The sequence below is a fragment of the Archocentrus centrarchus genome, chromosome 5 (genome assembly GCF_007364275.1).
Source record: "Archocentrus centrarchus isolate MPI-CPG fArcCen1 chromosome 5, fArcCen1, whole genome shotgun sequence".
NCBI classification, from domain to species: domain Eukaryota; kingdom Metazoa; phylum Chordata; class Actinopteri; order Cichliformes; family Cichlidae; genus Archocentrus; species Archocentrus centrarchus.
Window position 1 is genome coordinate 3,523,944 of NC_044350.1, and position 24,789 is coordinate 3,548,732.

The 24,789-nt window shown below is 43.6% G+C and overlaps 1 protein-coding gene across 2 annotated transcripts in view; it reads left to right on the forward strand.

The window, feature by feature from the left end:
* p3h1 (prolyl 3-hydroxylase 1) overlaps window positions 1-4,704 on the forward strand; it is a 34,270-nt gene extending 29,566 nt beyond the window's left edge. For both annotated transcript variants that reach the window (XM_030728567.1, XM_030728566.1), the window contains 5 exons: window positions 506-656; window positions 1,355-1,472; window positions 1,571-1,646; window positions 3,353-3,493; window positions 3,781-4,704. In XM_030728567.1, the coding sequence (XP_030584427.1) occupies window positions 506-656; window positions 1,355-1,472; window positions 1,571-1,646; window positions 3,353-3,493; window positions 3,781-4,248 (954 nt within the window). In that variant the 3' untranslated portion in view covers window positions 4,249-4,704. The remainder of the gene's footprint in view (window positions 1-505; window positions 657-1,354; window positions 1,473-1,570; window positions 1,647-3,352; window positions 3,494-3,780) is intronic.
* The last annotated feature ends 20,085 nt before the right edge of the window (window positions 4,705-24,789 follow it).

Consider the following 24,789-nt stretch of genomic DNA (forward strand, 5'->3'; position numbering starts at 1 on the left):
GAATCAGCCTGATCTTCCTGTGCTGAAGGTTTGCTTATTGCTTCCAGCTGTTCGAGTTTATTAACTACTTGCAGCTTCATAGGATCTATATGTGTGTGTCTCCAAAATGAGAGAGTTTCAGGTATTGTGATACCACCGCAGTGACTTCATTAATTATTCAGTTAGTTATTGCCGACAGAGAGAGAGAGAGATGATCATTCGGGAAGGTAAATCACAATCTAGTTTTCCAAGACACAGAGAGTCATGTGAAGAAGAACATTTTCACAGAGTCCTGTGAAAAGCTAAGTACACTAATCGGGTGCATTTGATTAGCAGCACCTGGTTACTTACACTCTTAATTCCTGTGTAAGCAGTTAGGGTGTATGTAGTTTTTCACAGGACTGCATAGAGTGTTGAGTTCTTATGATCTTGATCCACTTCTGCATTTATAGTTCTTATTTGAAGACTGACTCATGCTATTTTCCTCCTTGTACCTGCTGTTAAATCATTTGTCCTCCTCCCACAGCTTGGCCAGGAGGGGAAGGTCCCTCTGAAGAGTGCTCGTCTGTTCTTTGACCTTAGTGAGAAAGTGAGGAAGGTCTTAGAGTCCTACTTCCGTCTGGACACTCCACTCTACTTCTCCTACTCCCACCTGGTCTGTCGCTCGGCCATAGATGGTAAGCTAAGCACAGACAGTATGTCGGTATTCTTGCTATGCAACACAGTGACATCGTAATATGTTATATAGATAACAACCTTCAGGGGTCAAAGATGTACCTGTGTGCCATGTTTGGTTGCTCAGCTCCTGATTGTGGAGTTGGTGGACAGATACAGATTTTGTGTATTACAGTAAGATTATCTAAACAGTTCCGTTCTTAAAACAGGTAATTGGATAGAACCTCAGTTTCAGGAAGTATTCCTCATATCAAACTGAAAGAGTTATTTAGGAACACAAAAATGTGCCTTCAAACTAGGTGGCATAATGTGTGCGTTTGTGCCAGCTGTTTACTTTGTTGCTTTTCCACTGTTTATACTTATCTGCTTGTTTATTTGACACATTTATAGTTGCAGAGACTTGGCATTAGTCATGCAGCATTAGCATAAGCTAGTGATTTAAAATAATAGCACTGGCATATGATAACACCGTATATTTGGGATTCGTGCCCACGTGAGGAATATGTGTTTTTATTTTGGCTCCATTTTGGTCTCCACCTCCTGAGGAAAAAACAAATGTCTTTAGCCGCTCAATTCTCAACTATGTTCATCAGGTAGCTGCTAAGCGTGTCGTCTGCCTGTCGTTTGGTGCTGTTGAGGCAGAATTCAGGTATCGGGCCTAAAATATCCAGATGTTCTCTCTGTGCTGCTGTTTGTTCAGAGAAGCAAGAGGACCGGAAGGACCTGAGTCACCCTGTCCATGTGGACAACTGTGTGCTGGTTTCTGAGGTCAACGAGTGTATAAAGGAACCTCCTGCGTACACCCACAGGGACTACAGGTGTGGTCACGCGCGCACACACACAAAGATACACTTCAAGTCTGTCTGTACAACCCTGACGCACAACCACCTAACCTGCTGATGTCTCACTCCTGCAGTGCCATCCTGTATCTAAATGATGACTTTCAAGGAGGGCAGTTCATTTTCACAGAGCTCGATGCCAAAACAGTCACGGTAAATATCCATCCATCCCTTTTTTTAAACTGTAAAGTGTTCTTTTGGGCCACTTTATTTTGGCTGCTTCCATATTTGTTTGTTTATTTATTTATTTTAGCCTGTAATGACCATATTTGGATTAGAGTGTGGAGTGCAACGTTATCAGCTAAGTTAAGGCTAGCTAGCATTTTTAGGAAGCTGCATCAATAAACTATACGTATATTTGCAACTTAATGCCAAATGAGGCATTAATAAAACACAGTCTGACTGGAGATTGGGCTGTGGTCACTTCAAGACATTAATCTCCAACATCCAGATCTCTGGTTTGTTTTCCTTCATAACAAGTCCGAGTGGGGTCATTTTTTTTTTAATATGTAACTCTTTCAACCATGGAGACCAAAACAGTTTTCATCCCAGTCTGTAAACATGCTTCTTAATGCTGTAAACTTATAGGCTTTAACAGTTTTTTTTTTTCCAAACTGGTTTAAAATTGAAAGGTGTAATCTCTAATTTCTAAAGTTTTCAGATCCAGGTGCATCCTGTTTGCTTTAGTTATCTTCTAGGTGTCTAGAACTGGAAGGAGTCTATTTTGACTGTTCATGTGTATGTGCATCACAGGCCTGGGAATGCCTTGTGTTCCCCTGGATTAGCTGGAGAGGGAGGTTTGGACTGCTTAGACTGCTGCCCCTGCGACCCGGGCCCATATATTACAGTACCAGTCAAAGGTTTAGACACACTCACGCATTGTGTGAGTGTGTCTAAACCTTTGACTGTTCAGTTTTTTTTTATATAGCATCAAATCACAACAGTCACCTAAAGGCACTTTATATTGTAAGGTAAAGACCCTACAATAATTATATGGATGGATGAGTTATTGTTTTTGTTATACTTTTAGATTTTAATATTTATTGAGAATTGGTGTCATGAACTGTAGAACAATGTGCATCGTTCATAATGCACAGCAGGATGTGCCACACCTTTCAGTTCCAATTTGTTCATTTTTCGGATGTTAATTTGTCTGATTTTAATAATATGTGAAAATCTTTTGTAGTTGCTCATTTTCATATCATATTTAACATCAGTTTAAGTGTTTTTCTTCTTCTTTCTAATGTGTAAATGTGTCATGTTCTTAATACAGAATGTGAGGTGGCACACAGTTGAGCAGCATTTAAAGTATGATTCATTATTGAAGGATGTGATTAATGGTTTCAAATGCTTTTGTTTGGACCTATTTTGGCATTGTCCATTAAACAGTCCTGAAATTTAACTTCATATCTGAGTTATAGACTTGTTGGTGAGCCACTTTTTTCTCCCCTCATTTAGTTGACTCAGAAATTAGTTGCCAGGAATAGCCGCTGTCACTACAGCACTTGGGTGGCTTCAAGGCAGGTGACTGACTGCCCTCGGGGGGCCAAACTAAAGGCCAGAACTAAACCCTGTGGAACACCAGTGCAGAGATCTGAAGGTGTCAGCTGTTAGATTTTAGTTTCTGAATTTTAATGAATTTTAATCATTCCTTTAGTTTCCCATTATAGGTTATTGGGTGTATATTGATGGACAAACTAATTCCTTCCATTTAAAGTCAAACCCTCAACACAATAAAGCATACCAACACTGATGGAGCCTGAATATTTTCTAAAGCCACCGTGCATTTAATAATAATGCATTTTAAGCTACTTTGCTGTTGATTGTGTTGCGTGCTGTGTGCCTTTGGACTTCTCAAGGCTGAGGTGCGTCCGAAGTGTGGCCGCGTGGTCGGTTTTGGAGCAGGAAAGGAAAACCCTCATGGTGTCAAAGCTGTCACCAGGGGTCAGAGGTGTGCTGTTGCTCTGTGGTTCACCCTGGATCCTGCTCATGAGGAAAAGGTAAGGACAAGTTCTGTAGCCAGATGTGAGCATCAGTAGGGTTTGGGTCTGTGTGTTATCCATTGTATGTATCTTTTCTGACATCTGATTTCCATAAAGTTATAAAGACAGTCTAAACCTCACAGTGCACACAGTCAGCTGCTGCTGTGGATGAAAAATGAATCTCGGCTCGAGATAATGATGCTATTTTTTGACTACCGGCAGAACTTTAAAGAAAATTTGTGATTCATATCTCTTTCCTGTATCATCTTGCATTCTCTCAGATGTTTTCTTTTTTTGTCTTGTAGGAAAGAATCCAAGCTCAGGATTTGCTGAAGATGTTTTCTACTCCTGTGAACGCAGAGTTCAGTAAAAATGAGGCCACGGACACCTCTGAGTCTCAGGCGCTTCCACCAGAAGCTCCCGCACAGGCTGTCCAGGAGCCAGCAGGTAAACAAGAAGCAGCAGAGGAGAAGCTGAATGTGCCAGGTGACGCACAGGCTGACAAACCGGCCAACCTGCTGAAGGAGGTGAAACCAGTCAGTAAAGGAACGACTAAAACCAAAGCTGCACCTAAAGCTGGAGATCAAACGAAGGCTAAGACAGCAGACAAAGTTAAAACTGCGGCTAAAAAAGAAGGAAAACAGACGGTGAAAACAAAAGCAAAGCAGGGTGATAAAAAGAGCACAAAACCAGCTGCAAAAAAGACAGCAAAAGCAGCCAAGAAGGACTTGACCGCAGCACCAGACTCTCAGAATGGCAAAGATGAACTGTGATCAAACAGCACGTGCCACTGTTTCCATGTGGGGTCCTTTTTTTTTTTTTTTTTTTTTTTCCCCCAACTGTTATTTGTTACAAAATGTTATTTTTCTTTAAATTGATTAATTATTATGGCTGCCACTTAAAATGTTACTTTTTTAAATAAGTATATAGTTGCTGACAATCTGTTGTTTGTGATACCTTTTGCCCTGTGATAGCTGGGATAGGCTCCAGCAATCCCTGTGTTGGATAAACAGAAGAAAATGGATACATAGATGGACAATCTTCCCAAATGACCACAGTCACAGTCACCTGTATTTGGCACTACCTCTGAAGAGGGTACATACTGCATTTCCAGCTCACTTTAAATAGCCGTGGATCTCTGTTTTACTTCACTGGTCATGTCATGATGTGAAACTTAGCATACGTGAGTAAGAACTTCAAATCAGCTGGTTAAAATTGGTCAAATAAAAAGTGACGTTTCTAAAGTGTCATTTTGCAGTACTCAAAGCGAACACTGGATGGCAGCACAAAACCATTCTTGAGTAATTTGTCTCACACACACTGCATTCATCATATCGCAACAAATTCACTTTGAATAGCAGAGTTCACTGCTGAGATTTGTTTATAACCTCTTGAAGCTCAGCACATTCCTCTGCAGTGTCTTTAAGAACCAGCAGAGAAAACTGTGTACAACCATAAAAAAACCCTCCCAACATGTTGCAAGCTAATTGCTTTCCAAGATCAGGCGAGTTTAAAGAAACATGTTTTGAGCAAAAACATATTGAAACTGTATTAGACTGTCAAACTGGACAGTACATTGTCCTGCACAGTGAAGCGCAAACAACCAAGAGAGGTAACATCGATAAGGTTTATTTGTTATACACAATACAATGCACAGTGAAATGTATTTTGTATCTGCAATTGATAAGTGGTAAAAAAAAAAGTATAAATAAGAATGAAAATAAGTAATTAAAACATCGTAGAAATGTATAAATACAAATAAAATATGTAATTCACACATCACGGCACACAAGATAAATATCTAGGGTAAAAATATAAAATTGTAGTCGGTATTTACACGAGGGTGTGTTATTGCAGCTCTGCCTGTAAGAGCATGGCATGTATAGTGCAAGTCAAGCAGAACAGAATATTTTACATAGTGCAGTCTAGTTTAGGGCTCAGGGTTGAGCAGATGGATGTCTGGATTAAAAACTCTTCTTTAACCTGTCAGTCTTAGTCTTCAGGCAGCCTGATGGGAGCAGGGAGAAGAGAGAGAGGGTCCGGGGTGGCTGGGCTGTTTTAGGATCTTCATGGCCCTTAACCTGCACTGCTTGGTGTAAATGTCCTGCATGTCGGGGAGGGTGGTTCTGATGGTCTGTTCAGCTGAACGAACCACCCTTTTAAGGGCCATGATGTCCTGTTTGCTGCAGTTTCCCACCCTTGTGGCGCTGTGCCCATGCGAGATGCTCTCTGTGGTGCAGGTTTAAAAGTTCCTGAGCACCTTGAGTGGGAGCTTGAAGTCTCTCAGCCGCCTGAGGAGGTAGAGACGCTGTCTGGCCTTCTTCACAGTGATGTTAGTGTGATGAGTCCAGGACAGTTCCCGTCAGATGGTCCCTCCCAGGTATTTGAAAGTGTCCACTCTTTCTACCTCAGCACCACTGATGAGAAGTGGATGTTAGTCCTCCTGCTGCTTCCTGCTGAAGTCCACAATCAGCTCGTTTGTTTTGCTGATGTTGAGTGGAAGGTGGTTCTCCTGGCACCAGTCCTCTAGGCAGGAGGCCTCCCTCCTGTAGGCTGTCTCTTCATTGTGGGAGATCAGTTCCACAATAGCCGTGTCATCAGCAAACTTTATGATGACGCTGGACATGGCCTCGCAGTCGTGTACAGCGAGTACAGCAGAGGGCTGATCACGCCGCCCTGGGGTGATCCGGTGTTGAGAGGGAGAGGGGATGAGGTGAAGTGACCCACTCGTACCACCTGTGGCCTGCAGGTGAGAAAGCTGTAAGCCCACCTGCACAGGGAGGGGTCTAGGCCCACGTCCAACAGCTTAGAAACCAGTCTGGAGGGGACTATGGTGTTGAATGCTGAGCTGTAGTCTACAAACAGCACGCTCACATAGTTCCCCTTAACAGTGTCCATGTGGGAAAGGGCCTGTAGAGGAGGAAGGATCTGTGGATCTGTTAGGCCGGTATATAAACTGTAGTGGGTTGAGGACGGTGGACAGTGAGGAGGTCTTGATGAGTCTCTCAGAACATTTCATTACCACAGAGCACTGACAAGACAGAGAGAGGACTGGGACTGCTTTGGTCCCAAACCTCTTTGGTCAATAAAACTTGATGTAGTATCCTTGTAAAATGGATCAATTATTGTAGGGTCTTTACATGACAGTATAAAGCACTTTGAGGTGACTGTTGTGATTTGGTGCTACATAAATTAAATTGAATTTAATCAAATCATTAAACCAATCAAACTACTTCATAGAACAATTTGTAAAGACCTTTTTGCTGGTAATGCTCTACTGGCTTTATACCCTACTCCAATTCAGTATAGCCAAGAATAATTAACAACAAATGACTCAGAAGGAAGCATGTTTGAATACGTGGGTCCAGAACTGTTTTTTTTTCTTTTAAAGGTCACCTCAATGCAGAGCCAGAGTCTGCTTTATCTGTTGGACGCCTGAAGCCTCAAACCCTGATTAGAAAAGATTATAAGAGGAGCTTTTTAATGTAGGCAACGTAAAATGATCACAACAATCTCAAACTGGGTTGAATGTGATGTGGAGTCAGTCTGACCAAAGATTTCACGTGTCACATTGGAAATATTAGAACCTGATGAAAAGCTCCACAACAGCATTTTCATTCATCTACAGACATCTTGTGAAAATGACTTTTTGACATTGTGGGAAATATAATCATTTTGTTGTTGTTAATGGAGCACTGATACCAGTATATGTTAAATTATAAAGACTGTCCGTCTGTCCACGAGGTTTTACATTTCCGGTCTATAGACTCCCAAAACCAGTTTTGGTTTAATGAGGTTTGTTAGAATATGTATTACATGTTTGCTAACCCAGGGGTGACTAAAAGTATTTGGATCAAAGTTTAGGGCAAGGCCTCCAAATTAGAATGGATGGATTGATGGAAATGTGCCATTATCTTTTTACAGCTAACTAACTTTAGCACCAAATAACAGAGAAATAATCAGTGAGCTGTTTTTAGAGATTTTATTTTGAAAACAAAGAACTGTGAGAGTCAACCAAAATATCAAAGATGTGAGGCAGACAACAAATTTTTGCTATGGAGAGTCAACTGTTGAGTCTCTCTAGGTGCATTAACACAAGCACATGCTTTTATAGATTCTTTTTTCATGCATTATTGTTAAGAAGTGGTCATTGTGGCTCTTTAAAGTGGATGTGCTGCACTTTTCCTCACTTTCTCTCATATATTCTGCCACATTAAACATTGCCGAAGGTCAACTCAGGCACCAGACTGCTCTAAATGCACCGTTTCCCACATTTTTTTTCTACTCTTGACTCTGTATGATGTCAGAATGTGGCTATCTCTAATATGGTCATCTCAGGCACACAGCTTTGGCTTTGAGCACAGAAGCCCCACCCACCTGCTGATTTCTGTGGACAAAGGGCAGCCAATCAGAAGAAAGCTAGCTTAAAGGGAAGGGGAAGAGGGAAACCGCTTGTTTCAGATAGTAGATGAACTGATGGGCTGCACAAAAGAAAAATTAAAAATCAAAAACTGGAACTAGTGCAGTGCAATCAAGCTTACATTATTTCCTGAATAAATACATTTGGTTATTTTATTTATCTGTAAAACACACGGGCCTTTTAGAAGTGTCTCTTTTTTTCTGATGTGCTACTGTGTAGAGCGTAGGCAGCTATGACTCTGGAATATGTGATGTGATGTCTGTGTAGGTTTAACATGTGGATGATGTCATGCGAACACAGAGAGGCCATCTGTATACACACAAACAGAGGGTGAAAATATGGTAGCCTCAATAATAAGTTAAATATTGTAGCATCATTCACCAATGTTTGTGACAGTTCCACTCACAACACCCCCCCCCCCCCCCCCCCCCCAACACCCACACACACACACACACACACACTTTTTCAGATGTAAAGACTCACATGTGGACATGTGAGGATCCAGGTGAGCATTTTTGCAAGAAGTTCCATGTTGATCCACTTTTAGAAAATGCTTGATTTTAGTTTGATTGAGTTCATAGTGTGATTAATGTGAAGGGCAGAGGCACTCGGCTTGCACTCCCAGACTCCTACAGCATAGAATACATAAACAGGAACCCTCTTCTCCACTGCAATGTGTGTGTGTGTGTGTGTCAGTGCCTTCTTTGTGTTTTCTTACTTTTGTTTGTTTGAAAGCAGGAGAGACGTAACACAGGCCACTTTGTTTTTCTGTGTGTATTTGTGGCCTATGGATTTCACCATTGTTTCTCCAAGAGAGTGGGAGAGAAAAGGAGGGGTCTGCTGCAAGTACAGTAGACTACAGAGGTCTGGTCCGTGTTTGGTACAGCCATCTCTGACTGTTCAGCGATACCACATTTCAATATATTTTCATGTGAATTGCTGCTCAGAATCTTTATTTTTACTCTTTAAACACCCCAAAGTGTGTGTGCATGCATGTATGTGCATGCCACATAGCTGGTTCCTGTTGCCATGGTGACATAGCAGGCACAGAGTCGGTGGTGGCAGGTTGGGGTCGGGCACAGCGGGGCGCTGAGCTGAGATTAACTGTGACTGTGACTCTGGAGAGAGGAGAATACAACAGCAGGCTATCAAGGGCGGACATGACCTCCGTCTCTCTGCTCCTCGGGGCTACGGGTGCCACATCCAAAGGAAACTTTCTATAGCCCAGTGCTTTGGCTGCAACTTTCAAGATCAGCCTCTTGCTTATCTCTATAAAGCCTTGCTCAGCGCTCTGGGAGATGTGTGTGTGGTATTGTCCTTTAACGGAGACTTCATGTACACACACAGTACACTCCTGAGGCTGTTTTTTTTTTTTTTTTTTTTTTGGTGATTTTAAATTTTGGCCCAGAATATTTCAGTTTCAGTGGGAATGTTTAGCTAATTGACCTGTAGAGATACCACAATAATCATCAAACAGCCATGTGAGTACAGAATAAACAAGGTCAAACTGTATCTGTTAGTTCCATTGCTGCTGCCAGACTCTTGTTTAAAATCAATCTTGTGTTAGAGGGACAGAGGGATGCTTTGTTTTGGTGGTTGTTCTGACGGATGCCTGGCCGATGACTTCAGCTCCACCATGAACTGTCTCCTTATTCCTCTATAGGACTACGATCACAGCTGTGCCAGTCTGGGGATGGTACCACAGCTGAGAGGGATCTATAGTTTGGGACTGTTACAGGGTGACAGGAAAATTAGCTTTTTCTCTTTTCAAGTTGTAGTCTATTAATTCTACAATTTATTTGCACCACTTTATCTTGATTATATATATTATATATATATTATTATATTGACTTTATGATAAATTATATTTTATATATATATATATATATATATATATATATATATATATATATATATATATATATATATATATATATATATATATATATATATATATATATATATATATATATATATATATAAACACACACACATACATTTTCTTCTGCTTATCTGAGCCGGATAAGAAGACCTTCAGATAAGAAGTCCTTCCTTCCTCTCCCCAGAGGACTGTCCTCTTCACCCTGTTTTTAAGGGAGAAGCCAGTCACCCTTCTGCGATCTTGTTTTTTCGGTCACTACCCAAAGCTCGTGGCCATAAGTGAGGACAGGAATGTAAATGCTTTACTTTTACACTTAGGTCTCTCTTCACCATAATGGACTGGTACAGTGTCCACATCACTGCAGCCACAGCACCAGTCCATCTGTCAATCTCCCACTCTCCTCCTCCCCCACTTACGAACAAGACCCCGAGTTACTGAAACTCCTCCACTTGGGGCAGCAAGTGGCCTGACCCGGAGTGGGCACTCGCACCCTTTTCTGGTTGAGGACCATCGCAGACCAAGCTCTCGCTGCAGTTGTACAGGGACTGAATGGTTTGTAACAATGGGTCAGACACCCCATACTTCCACAGCACCCCTCACAGAATACCCGGAGGGACATGGTCGAATCCCTTCTCCAAGTCCACAACGCACATGCAGACTGGATGGGCAAACTCTCCTTTCCAGCACCCTGGCATAGACCTTCCTGAGGAGGCTGAGGAGCGTGATCCCCTATAGTTGGAGCATAGTCTCCAGCCCCCCCTTCTTGAAGATGGAAACCACCACCCCAGTCTGCCAATCCAGAGGCACTACCCCAGATCTCCACACGACATTGCAGAGGCATGTCAACCAAGACAGCCTTCAGGAACTCAGGGTGACTCTCATCCACTACAGGGGCCATGCCACCAAGCAGTTGTTTAACCACCTCAGTGACCTCACCCCCCCTGTGATGGGCGAGTCGTCCCTCTTGTCCCCAGACTCTGCTTCCTCTACAGAAGGTGTGTCAGTGGGATTAAAGAGGTCCTTGAAATATTCCTTCCATCACCTGATTATATACAGTTGAAGTCAGCAGCATCCCACCCAGCAGCATCCCACCCGGGGATCAGGGTCAAAACAGGACATGTTTTCTGTTTGCTCTGGGCCAGCCTGACTGGACTCAGGGGCGTAGAATTAGGCATGGACGGTAGAGACACTTCCCAACCAATATCAAATCACTTCTGTTACGTCCCTACCAATCATGATTAGCACAGGACAGCAGGGGGATGTCCCTACCTATATTTACTCTGTGGCTGTAATTAGCACTGCACTGGACATCGATTGGACTCACGTCCCTACCAATGTTAATACCAAACCTTTTGAACACATGTACAGGATCTGTCAGAATTTTGCGGCAGTCACTAAAATGTGAGGACATTTATTGGGTCTAAATTACTTGTTCCTATTTCTTCCTCGTATTATTAGTCATGATGACTGGCATTACCTTTCTATTTATTTATCTATTATTTATTATTTGTGTTTAATTAATAATGTATTTATTTAGATTGCATTTTAATTATATATTTTTATATTTTATTTATATTTTTATACATTCTGTATTTTTATTTTCAATTTAGATTGTAGAAGTGCACTAGATTTCAAGGTATTCACTGTTCTTTAGTGCAATGTATATATAATGTATTTTTTTTATATATATAAATATATAAAATATTTCCTACTGATCTTTCTGAGTCAACAGAAGCAGCACTAGTGAAGGTTACAAATGATATTTTTATGGCCTCTGACAGTGGACTCATCTCTGTGCTTGTCCTGTTAGACCTCAGTGCAGCGTTCAATACCGCTGCCACAATATTTTATTACAGAGAATAGAGCATGCTGTAGGCAGTGGTTAAAGTGAGCTGGAACAATCCAGAATGATGTTCTGGCACTTTCAGTAAATGAGTAATTATTCTGATAGGTTAATACGTAATGCTGTAAAAAGAGAGTTCATTTTTCATCTGCTGCAGACTGGCATTGGCATAATAGTATAATAGAAAATAATCATAACCTATGGCCCACTTACACCTTCAACACATTCATGTTTCCTTTTTGTTCTTGTGATGCGTTCATGATGTCAAAGTTGTTTTTGTGGTACTTCAACAGAAGGGCAGTCAGCATAAACAGATTCACTTTTTAAAGTGTCAGGTAATTTCAAATTCCTCTTTTCAAACAGATGACAAATATCAGAAAACATACACTGTTTTCTGTGTAGTTTGTAACACATTGTGTTTTGGTAGCTAAATGTACAATTGCTGTATTTCCCATGGTTGTTAATGTGTGACACTCTCAGAGATGGTCAAAGATGTAAGAAGGACTGGACAGGAGAGGAAGATAAGTGATTTTTTTCAAAGGTAATTGCTCAGCAAATGACATTTGATAAACTGGTAATTTTGATCCTAATAAATTTTAGAGTTTTTTTTTTTTTTTAATGGATATTGGATCGACATGTTGCTGAATAAAGTTTTTGTGAAATGTCTTATTTGTCAAAACAAACTGAAGTATAGTATGTTTGCATTGTTCAGAGGTTGCATGAAAAACTGTTTAGTTCAGGCTAAAGTGGTTGGTTTGCAGGACTGTGGTAATTCACTATGTGGGACTGGTGCAGAGCAGGCTGTGATGTGTGTGGTCAGTGCTGGGTTATATAAAGGGTAGAAGACATGTATGTATTAAAGGTGATGATGCTGATTAAATTTACACACTAAATTTTTTATACTAGCTTTATACTGTCTAGAGGTTGGAAATCAACCCTGATAGTGCATGAAACATCTGCTTCTGTCTTGTTGACTAAATATCTGAGTAGCAGTGCAGGTCAGCTGAGAACAACCTGAACACAAACTAAAATCTACTGAAGCTCACAATAGAAATTATTACATGACTTAGTTCTATGTGATTATTTTGCTCATGCTGCACTGTTACAGCCCATCTTAGGGTTCCCCCACCTTCCAAATCCCACTTTAATACCTGGCTGTTGCCATTAAAGGAATTGTGCTGCAGTGTTTTGCATCATATCTATCTCACAGATTCAAATTTGTGCATGTAAATGAGGAGTCTTCTTCACACACACAAGTTAATCAGAGTTCCACAGGGTTCTGTGCTGGGATCTATAAACTTTTGACATCATACAGGCCTCCCTTATGTAATGTTGTTAGAAAACACCACATTTTCATTGCTATACAGATGATACCCCGCTTAGTTTATTCATGAAGCTAAATGATACAAATCAACCACAGACATATCTGAAAGACATAAAGGCCTGAATGACCCCTAATTTCCTGCTACTAATTCCGACAAAATTGTACTCAGTCCTAAAAATCTTAGAAACATGGTGCCTAACTAGATACTTACTTTAAATGGCATTACCTTGGCCTCCAGTAACACTCTAAGTAACATCCTTTTTGATGAGGCTATCAAACACACTGTTGGTAATAAAGGAACTGTGCTTCCATGGGCACATTAAGCACACGTAAAGGACTGGCTTCATTCATTTGTGCAATACTGCTAAAATTACAAATACTTTGTCTCAGAGTGATGCAGAAGTTCACTATTACTTCTAAAAGCTCCCTGAAAAGCCTTCGGCTGATCCAAATTGCTGTATCGAGAATGCTAACTGGGACTAGAAAGAGAAAGCACCTTTCTCCCATATTAGCTTCTCCTCACTGGCTCACGGTTAAATTCAGAATTGAATGTCCTCACATACAAAATCTTGAAAAATCAGCCCCTGTAGGAGTCGGTGGAAGGAGACACGAGCAGGTATGTAGTCTCAGCTTTATTCGGTAAACTCACAACAAACTAGAACTCCAAATATAACTCCTGCAAAAGGAGGAGTCAAGCCCTTTTATCCCAGGCCTCTCTCTCCCGCCTTTTCCAGATCTACTCCGGTCTCTCTCTTCGCAATAAGAGCTTGGGGCATTCTGGTGTGAAATGTGCATATATGTGGCCACCACACAGGCCCCCCCTGAACACACAGAATGGCAAACAATACAATAATAAAAACAGCAACCATTTTCAACTCAACATAGCAAAAATAAAATACCACATCAAGAGTATCTCCTAGGGGGTTTAACAAGGCGGCCGCTACGGCTGTGCTTGGCGACCACAGGTGGTGAAAACGAGGGAGGGGCATAGCCCCGACTACGGCGAGACTGCCCCCTCGCAGGGGAAAAAACAGCAGCTGGGGGCAGGTCCCCCGAGTGAGGCATAGAAACGGGAGGACGACCGCGGCGCGGAGGTTGGGCCAACTCAATAGGACCATCCGGAAACATGTGAGCAGGCTTAAGGCGATCCACCGAAACCCGCTCCTGACGACCTCCCAGCTCAACCAAAAAATCCTTAGGTCCCACCTCTAGCACACGGAATGGACCATCATAAGGAGGGCGAAGTGGAGAACGGTGCGCGTCATGGCGGATAAAAATGTACTTGGCAGACATCAGGTCCTTTGGCACATATGACTGTGGAAGGCAGTGATGCGCCGCTACTGGGGCCAAAAACCTATCATTCCCCGGGAAAACCGGCCCGCTCCTTTTGTCGGCCCCCGAAGCAGATGCACCAGGAAGGAATTCCCCTGGAACCCTCAAAGGCTGGCCCAGGACCAGCTCGGCTGAAGAAGACTGCAGGTCCTCCTTAGGTGTCGCACACAGGCCCAGCAGGACCCAAGGAAGGCGGTCAACCCAGCTGCTGTCCACCAGCGCAGCCCGTAAGGCAGCCTTCATGGTACGGTGGAACCTCTCGCAAAGGCCATTGGCCTGCGGGTGGTACGCGGTAGTGCGATGGAGTCTGACGCCAAGGTTCTCCGCCACAGCAGTCCACAGCTCAGACGTGAACTGAGGACCCCTGTCAGATGTCAAGTCAAGCGGTACGCCAAACCGAGATACCCAGGAGGAGACGAACGCACGAGCAACATCTGCTGAGGTGGTTGACGCCAAAGGAACTGCTTCAGGCCACCGAGTCGTCCTGTCCACCATTGTCAGGAGATGGGTGAAACCCCGGGAAGGGGGAAATGGACCTACCAGGTCTACATGGACATGTTCGAACCTTCTCTGGGGTATGGGAAAGTGCTCCAGAGGGGATTTGGTGTGTCGTTGCACTTTGGCGCGCTGACAAGCAACACATGAGGAAGCCCACGCCCTGACCTCTTTCCGGAGGCCGGGCCACACAAACTTGGCCCCTACCAACTTAACTGAGGCTTTAACTCCTGGGTGCGAAAGAGAATGAACTGCCTCAAAAACCCGCCGACGCCAGCAAGCAGGAACCAAGGGGCGAGGCCTGCCCAATGAGACGTCGCAAAGTAGGGTTACGCCACTATCCTGAAATGAGACATCTTCCAAACGCAAACTGGACTCGGCCACCTTAAAAGCCTGAATCTCCGTATCCGTAAGTTGGTCGGCAGCCATGGCAGAGTAGTCCACTCCCAAATGCACAGAACTAACCTGCACCCTGGACAGACAGTCAGCCACCCGATTACACTTGCCGGCGACGTGCTGAATGTCAGTGGTAAACTCTGAAATAGCAGAAAGCTGCCGTTGCTGCCGTGCAGTCCATGGTTCTGAAACCTTTGCCATGGCAAATGTGAGAGGTTTGTGGTCTACAAAAGCGGTAAAGTCACGGCCCTCAAGCAGGAACCGGAAATGACGCGTCGCGAGAAAAAGGGCAAGGAGCTCCCTGTCAAACGTACTGTACTTTCTCTCCGCATCCCGAAGCTTCCTGCTAAAAAAGGCGAGGGGCTGCCAAGCACCACCCACCCATTGTTCGCACACGGCCCTGACTGCAAAATCGGAGGCATCGGTAGTAAGGGCAACAGGCGCCTCGGGAGACGGGTGGGCCAGCAGGGCAGCGTTGGCAAGAGCAGCTTTGGCACTGTCAAATGCCTGCACCCGCTCAGGTGTCCACTCTATCTCTTGGTTGCCTTTCTTGCCCTTAAGTGCATTGTACAGAGGGTGCATGAGGTGAGCAGCCCGGGGGATGAAACGGTTATAAAAGTTCACCATCCCCAAAAACTCCTGCAGGGGCTTCACTGAGGAAGGGCGCGGAAAAGCAGAAACAGCCTCCACCTTAGCGGGCAGGGGAAACGCCCCTTGGGGCGAAACGAGGTGTCCCAAAAACTCTATGGCCGGCAGACCGAACTGGCATTTAGCTGGATTCACAATCAAACCGTGCTCACTGAGACGCTCAAACAACTGGCGGAGGTGCACTGAATGCTCCGCGGCGGAAGGGCTGGCAACCAGTATGTCATCCAGATAGACGAACAAAAATGGCATACCACGCAAAACGGAGTCCATGAGGCGCTGAAACGTCTGTGCCGCGCCCTTCAGACCGAAGGGCATTCGCAAAAACTCGAAAAGGCCAAAAGGAGTGATAACCGCGGTCTTGGGCACATCACGCGGATGGACAGGAACCTGATGGTATCCCCTCACCAAATCCACCTTTGAAAAAATAGTTGCCCCCGCAAGATGAACCGAAAAATCTTGAATGTGGGGAACCGGGTACCTGTCATTAGTCGTCGCATTATTAAGGCGCCTAAAATCCCCACAAGGGCACCACCCACCGTCAGTTTTAGGGACCATGTGCAACGGGGACGCCCACGGGCTGTTTGAGCGGCGCACAATACCAAGGCGCTCCATGTTTGCAAACTCCTCCCTGGCTATCGCTAACTTCGCGGCATCGAGACGGCGTGCACGCGCAAAAACCGGCGGACCCACAGTGGTAATGTAATGCTCCACACCATGTTTAGCTACGGCTGCAGAGAAGGTGGGAACCGTGAGGGTGGGAAACTCGGCAAGCAAACGCTGGTACTCATCACCTGTGGCAAGCATGTTAGCGAGGGGCAGGGGGCCAGGACTACCAAGTGTACAGGGGTAGGTATCAAAAGACACAGCATCTATCAAGCACCTATTAGCTACATCGACCAACAACCTGAAAGCACACAAGAAATCAGCGCCGAGTATAGGTACTGACACAGACGCTATCACAAAGTCCCAGTTAAACTGACGTCCCTTGAAACACACAGTCACCAACCTCATTCCATATGTGCGAATGGGGGTACCGTTCGCCGCGTCCAGCAGGGGTCCGTGACATTGTCCCAAGGCGTCCGCAGCTGAAGCCGGCATGATGCTACGCTGAGCACCCGAGTCCACAAGCAGACGGCGTCCCGAAGCAGTGTCCTCAATGACGAGCAGCTTGTCCGAGCTGCCAGCGCACACAGCTGCTAGTGAGCACTGGCCCTCTCGTTTCCCTGGTGCTGGAAGGTACACGGCGGAATGCAGCGCTTCGCCTTCACTCCGAACCGGCGATGATAGAAACAGAGCACGCTCTCCTTCCTCCGGCGCTCTGCGACGGCGGCCACAGCACCAGCTTCTCTAGTCTCCGTCCCTTGTAGAGCCGCACTCGGTAAAAGTGCATGCACACCGGAATGCCTGGATGCCAGCAAAATCTTGTCCGCCTCTTCAGCTAGCCCGCGGTAATCCTTGGCCCGTATCAGAGCGGAGCTGGCTAGCGCGGTGCGCACGGGAGGGGGGAGCTGGCGCAGGAACAGATGCGTAAAGAGAAACGAAGCGTCGCCCGGGCCGAGCAGAGCCAGCATGTGCTCCATCAGCTCGGAGGGTTTACCATCTCCCAAGCCATTCAGGGACAACAGGCGATCAGCCCGCTCTTCGTCTGAAAGCTGATAAATCCGCAGCAGGTTCTCCTTCAGCGCTCCATACTTGTTAGCAGGCGGCGGGTTCCGGAGCAGTCCCATCAGCCGGCGGGTAGAAGCAGAGTCCAGCGCCGCGACGACATGGTAATACTTGGTGTCGTCTGAGGTGATCCCGCGGAGGTGAAACTGGGCCTCCACATGCTGGAACCAAGGCTCTGGATCGTGCTGCCAGAACTCCGGGAGCTTGACCGTGGCCGCAAAAATAGCGGGAGAAACGGCGGCGGCTGGTGAGGAAACGGCGGCGGCTGGTGAGGAAACAGCGGCCGCGGCCGTTGAGCTGTCGTCAGCAGACATGTTCTTTAGTCGGGGTCACCAATGTAGGAGTCGGTGGAAGGAGACACGAGCAGGTATGTAGTCTCAGCTTTATTCGGTAAACTCACAACAAACTAGAACTCCAAATATAACTCCTGCAAAAGGAGGAGTCAAGCCCTTTTATCCCAGGCCTCTCTCTCCCGCCTTTTCCAGATCTACTCCGGTCTCTCTCTTCGCAATAAGAGCTTGGGGCATTCTGGTGTGAAATGTGCATATATGTGGCCACCACACCCCCATCATATCTTAAAGACCTCATAGTACTTTATTATTCCAATAGAGCACTTTGCTCTCTGACTACAGGCTTACTTGTGGTTCCTAGGGTCATCAGAAGCAGAACGGGAGGCAGAGCCTTCAGCTTTCAGGCCCCTCTCTTATGGAACCAGTTCCCAGTTTGGATTTGGGAGACAGACACTCTCTCTGCTTTTAAGATTAGGCTTAAAAACCTTCCATTTTTGATAAAGCTTATAGTTAGGGCTGGATCATGGGACCCTAAACCATCCCTTATTTATGCTGCAATAGGCTTAGGCTGCTGTGGGGCTTCCCATGATGCACTGAGTGTTTCTTCTTCACTCATCTTTTTTCACTCTCTGTGTGTTTGTACAGCACTCTACATTTAATAATTAGCAGGTATTAAACTCTGGCTGTCTCTCCTATAGTTTGCCTTTCGTCCTCTCTGGTCTCTTCTCTTTCCCCTTATTCCCAACCGGTCATAGTTAATGGCAATACAAACAGATATGTTCACACAATTATAATCATCCTAGGTTTACTTGTTGAAGTAAACATGTCAGCTTTTGGAAGCATAGATATGTTCCCATATTTACTTTTCCTTAGTGAGTTTGTCATCGTTGTAGGTGTGAGGTGCAACACAATCATACATGAAGCAGTTTGTCCTGCAAAGAGTCATTTCAACCTGCAATAACTATTATATATAATTTACTTAGTGGCACGGCTCTCTAATGGAACCCCCAAGTATATGTTGGTAGCTGGAAGCAAAGAGCAGTTGTAAGGTCCCCTTACAGAACAGCACAGGCTGGTTAGATACAGAAAACAGGAGCTCCAAAAGGAAGAACATGAAAATGGAGTCAAATTACATAACAATAAAAAAACTTTTCTCAGTAATAAAAATTTAAAGTGGTTTTTGATAGATCTGATTATTTGTGAACCCATTCTAGCTACAACACAGATTAAAACAAACAAACAAACAACAACAACAACAACAAAAACTCTGCTGGCCAGAAATCCAGCCAGACGGTTCATTTATTTAATCATATCAAAAATCAACCAATCTGGGAAAAAAGTCATTCTAATTCCACACTGTGGTTACATGTGTACAATATTTCTTATTATGACTTTATGTAGTACTACTACATCATATATTGTCCTGTAAGGTTAAAGAGCAAAGGCTACCATTTTTTATGTTTTCTATGTTCAATTATACTTTTTCTGAATGTTAGTCTACTGTCTTGGTGTAGTTCAAAAGGCTGTCAGTAACTTTAATAATGATAACACGCTCCAGTCCTGTGTTTGAAAGGAACTGTGCAGCAGTGCAACTCAGGATCCGGCTAACTTTAGATTTCTGGTAAGGGATTAGCCTGACTGTTTGTTTAGCAGTGTGTGGAGGAGTTAATGGGCCTGAATAAACTACTCGGCTAATGACATTTTTATCGGCACTCTTAAAATAGGATGTGGAAATAATGAGTTTTTATGAATTCCACGCACTCCACATTATCACACAAATGGACCATTTCACTGCGACTAAAAGCAGAGCAGCAGTAGCTTGTTTGTGTGTATATGTTTGTGTGTGTCAGGTTTATTTGCAAAGTACAGGAAAAGTATTACATTTTGCCCTGTGAGAGGGCACGAGCTGTTTTTGGGGGAATGAGTTCTACGGGGATATTGCAGGGAGGTTAAACACCACAGTGATTTATAACTACCACTTCCTACCTGTGCTTTCTTCCCAAACTATTCAGCCTGACGGCAGCTGGCCAGCACATTCAACCTCCAGTAAAAGCAGTGATTCTTGAGAGAACCGTCTGTCCCATCAAATCAAGATGTCGTTGCTGGTTGTTATGGTTAAGGTAAGTGGGTCAGTGCTTGGATCACTGCCACCCACTTTACAAGAAGACAGATGGGAAAATAAAGTTGTTGGGACTGAGGAAAGGAGACATGAAAGTCTGGTAGAGACAGTGTTACAGGGTCAGACAACAGGACGCATCAGATGAGGAACAAGTATTTTTACATATAAATGTGACTGAAAGTACATGAGCTGGAGTTGGAAAGAGAGAAAAAAGAGGAACTGAAAGAGATGAAAGGAGGGGGAGATCCTCCTTCATGAGGCAGCAGGTACATGGCAAATTTTTGGAACAGGAGCCAATAAAAAGGTTCTCAAGAGTGTGAGAACAGTTTTGTAGACACTGGTAGCTAAACACTGGACTAACTTTGCCACTCTTTCTTTTACTCGCACTATGGCCTTACTGGTGGTGGCTTTTTGAAATTGCCTATTTATTTTATTTTGATGGTTTTACCACAGAAGTACAAGCTGCTGTTTCGGTCTCAAAATGGGGGATTGTTCTGATTTCCTTAAAAAAGATATGTAGTTACTCGGGGGGTGAAGTTGTCACCTGAGAAGAGTAAAGGTTGAACCTTCTCTGGGAGGTCAGTTTATGCCAGCACATATTCCTCAAAGTAAGAATCTATTACAATATTGTGGATCAAGCTTGGGACAGTTATTCAGCCTGATAATAAGTAGGGGTGTTCCTGGCAACTAATTTAACAGTTGTTTAAATTAGAAAGAAAATAGACTATATGACTAAGCTTAAAGACAGAAAACACTGGACGAAGTTAAACGTGTTTTAATCACATTCCTCAATAATCACATTGTGTTTACATATGGCTGAAATGTGTTGACTCTGGGGCCAATCGTATTCCTGTGTTTGGTTCTCTTTCTATCCCAGGTACGCTTTTACTGCACTGACATCATTGTCACGCTGAAAAATTAATCCATTGCCAGTTAGACATTTTCCAGATGGCGCTGCATGGTGGATCAAACTCTGATCACATTTTTCTGCATTCATAATTCCATCAGTTTTGACAAGATCCCCAACACCACTGGCTGAAATGCAGCCCCCAAACCACGACAGAGTTCCACCATGTTTTACAGATGCCTGTAGACACAGTGTAGACACTGTTCTACCTCTTGCCTAACCTGCTCAATACATTGGTACACGTTGCCACTGATTTTCAAGCAGTTCTTGTGTAATTTGACACACTTCAGCCTTTTTCTCCCTTAATTCTTCCACTGAGATCTTTCTGATGAGGCTTTGGTGAGCAATAAATGAAACAACTGAAGGGCCAGATGCATCCCTCAGGTCCTGTGTCAGGTATTTGCTATACTTTGTTTTTTGCTGTTACCTAATAACATGACTTTCAGATACTGTTCATCTGCTGTAGATTGTGTTGTACTACTCCAGTTTTCTCAAATTTTTAAGGGCACACTGCACAAGCTATGTCGAACTATTCCAAGTTTTATTACAGAGAGTCCAAGTTGCTGCATAAATATAAATTTTACCCCTGTGAAACTGTGTTATCTTCGGCATTTTTGTAGATTCAACAAAAAAAAAATGGGAACAAATTGTGTTTTTCTGACACCTTTGAAAGACCTTCAGAAAGCCTGAAGAAATACTGCTCAAGAGCACTTAAAAAAATTACAGGAAAGTCTGCCTCCTTGAAAACAAAATATAGAGAAGTGAAGGGTGGCTACAAAACTTTCTGCAGTAGATAACACTGTAATGTAACAGATTATATTTTAATTGCAGTTATCTTTTAATTACAAGTTATTTCTAAAAGTAATGTCACCTTACTTTGCCTTACTTTAGTGAAACTTCAAGCATTCTGTATTCTTTCAGCTTTTAGACTTGGAAGGAACAATTTCTGTCAGATGTGGTAGAGTTTCTTCAGGCATATCTTTGCTAAATCCATGTTTGCCACAATGCCTCATGATTCTGCAGGCAAAATAATATGGAACCAGTCACAGTTTTTCTATTCATTACATTTTTCTCCCCACAGCGTATCCAATCATGGTCAGTAATTAAATGGCTTAGCATGGCATTTTCCTTTTGTCTCATTTCAGCTCTTTAAATATAATCCTGTCCTGCCTTTTGCAAACTAACAAACACAAACTGTGTTCCCTTTTTTTGTCCAAGCAAAGTTCTTCTTCATTTGCTGCTAAAATACAGAATATTCCTATTAGATTATAACCACAGACTAACCATTCAAATATGTTTAAATCCAGCACTCAGTTGCTGGATGTGGGAAAACGTGTTGCTCTCAGGCAGGTGGGAGATGTTTGAATATGAGTAGTAAGGAATTTGACCTACTTCTCTTATGATGGGAAAGGAAAGAAAGCGGACATCTAGAAGTAGGTGATTTAGTGATACAGGATGGTGATGGTGCCATAATAATTTATTTTGAGTTACTTGTACTACCATTATTGCTACTTTAGACTTTTTATATCAATATTCAAGCTGATGCATTGACTAGCAAAAGTCGTCACACAGCAAGACGATGCTAGGTTTAAACTCACTGATTAATGGGCTTTTCTGTGTGAAGCTTTCTGTGCCTGTTTGATTATAGGTAAAAGAGTAACAACCTAGTTTTTGTCAAACAATCAGACATTAATTTTCCGCCACTATTTAAGAGATTATTTACCAAAAAAAAAAATCCTTTTGAAAAATATAGATTAATTAATTACGGGCATATTTTTAATTAACACATTTTTATTGCACCACAACTATTAGTGCTGGATATTTGAATGATACCTGCACTAAATATTGAAAAAGAAAAGCCCTGCACTTTTGTTCAATATAGTTTGAGTATAACAATCTGCTTGTGACTTGTCTGTGTAAAGGGGGTGGGGGGTGAGAAGATGATGAAAGCCAGCAATAGAGGGTGAAGAAGATGGATAGTGCATGGAAGAAGGGAAGGAGGCAGGAGCGGATCCGGATCGAGGGGCTGTTCAGTGTTTGGTTAAGGCCAGATGGCAAGAGAATGGCGTCTGTAGCCCCTGGTCTGTGTGCTGTGTAGTGAGGACTGGAAGGAATGCTCGCCTTTTCTTTGCCCCTCTCAGCGGTACAATAGTGGATTAAGATCCGCATTCCCTTTTTAATCTGTCTATAGTCACCCTCAGCTGTTCACCCTCAGGCCTCTACTCCTCTACCTCCCACTGCCTGTCTGTTGTTGTTGGACTATCATACAGTATACACAACCACACACATAATAACTACACTTAGGTGAATTTCTCACAGGTCATCTTAATGACCTCACTGCTTTACGTGTGTCCAAACTTTTGACTGGTACTGTATGTCAAGAATTTCTGAAAACATCCGAACCTGCAGCCCTCACCCTCAATCAGGTCCATTCTCAATATGTGTTTTTTGGTATAAAACTCAGCTACGAAGTGGTAGGCCATATAAAATGCTGCAGATGCAGATGCTCAGGCACATAGTAAACAAAGGTCACCAACTTTCTGCAGAATCAATCGCTACAGACCTCCAAACTTCATGTGGCCTTCAGATTAGCTCCAGAACAGTGAGTAAAGAGCTTCATGGAATGGGTTTCCACAGCACGAGCATCCAAGCCTTACATCACCAAGAGAAATGCAGATGTTGGATGAGGTGGTGTAAAGCACACTGTCACTAGATTCTAGAGCAGCAGAGATATGCTCTCTGGAATGATGAATCACGCTTCTCCGTCTGGCAATCCAATGTACGAGTCTAGGTTTGGCGGTTGCCAGGAGAACGTTTTTTGTCTGACTGCACTGTGCCAAGTGTAGTGTTCAGGGTTCGTACGGGTGCTGGAAATCCTTGAAAATGCTTGAATTTTAATATTGTCCTTTCAAGGTTTGAAAAGTGCTTGAATTTTGGATATAGTGCTTGAAAGTGCTTGAAATTGTAACCGCTTTTTTTTGTAAATAAAAATATAACTATCTGGTTGAACAGTTCGCTTATGAAACGGAGAAATAAAATGAGTCATAAAGTCTAAAATGAAAATTTCTCCGCGTGGGTCTGGCCTGCCCGTCTGCATGTGATCTGTCAGTCTGTTTGTGACCACGCCCCTCCCCCGAAGACAGAGAGTGGCCGTTTTAATGAGTGTTCACTGGAAAACTGCAAACTCCAATTATGGATCAGACGAATATGGAATACTTTTAAGTCAAAAGTTACAAACATAATCCCCGCAAATAATGTCATTCCTCGCGAGTAAATTCAACAGCGTAGAACTCAGCGCATCCACGGAGGCGCTCTCGTTCACTTGTACACCACTGCGCCGTTCTGTGGTCTGCAGCGATATGGCCTCCGATCTGGCGGATCAATTCAAAGGCTTCATTGAATTTTCTAAAATAGGCCATCATCGATTCACAGAAAGACTCAATAACGATATTAGACAGGAATAAGCTGTGAGTGCGGCGCAGCAGGTGTGGAAAGCAGCCAAAACCGCCGAAGATAAATTCAACAAGGAAGTGGAAGTATTGTTCCAAAAAGCTGAATCAAAAATGTAAGCCGTACGCAGTAAACCGCAGAAAACCATGATGGATTTTATTCAGAAGGTATGTACATTAATTCTATATGTTCCTGGCGTGTTGTCATCTATGCTTATATTTGTACGCAATCTGGTGATTGGCGGCTGGCACTGCTGCCAAGTTTTGTGTAAGAAAACTCGCTGTTGGCTGTCTTAAAACTCGCCAAAGGACGAATCGAGGACCGGGGGTGGGGTTAGGTGTCCCCCTCGGTGCCGAAGAGAGGTCCGGGCGATGCCACAGCGTAGGAAGGGCCGCAGTATTGCTGTATGTACACAAAACACAGCGACAACGGAATTTTCATGTTTCCGGTGTTGTGCCAAAAAGTGATTTCCGATTTTATTTTTTATTTTTTTACTGTATTATCTTTCTTATATCGGTAAATAGACTGTGGCGCACAGGATTT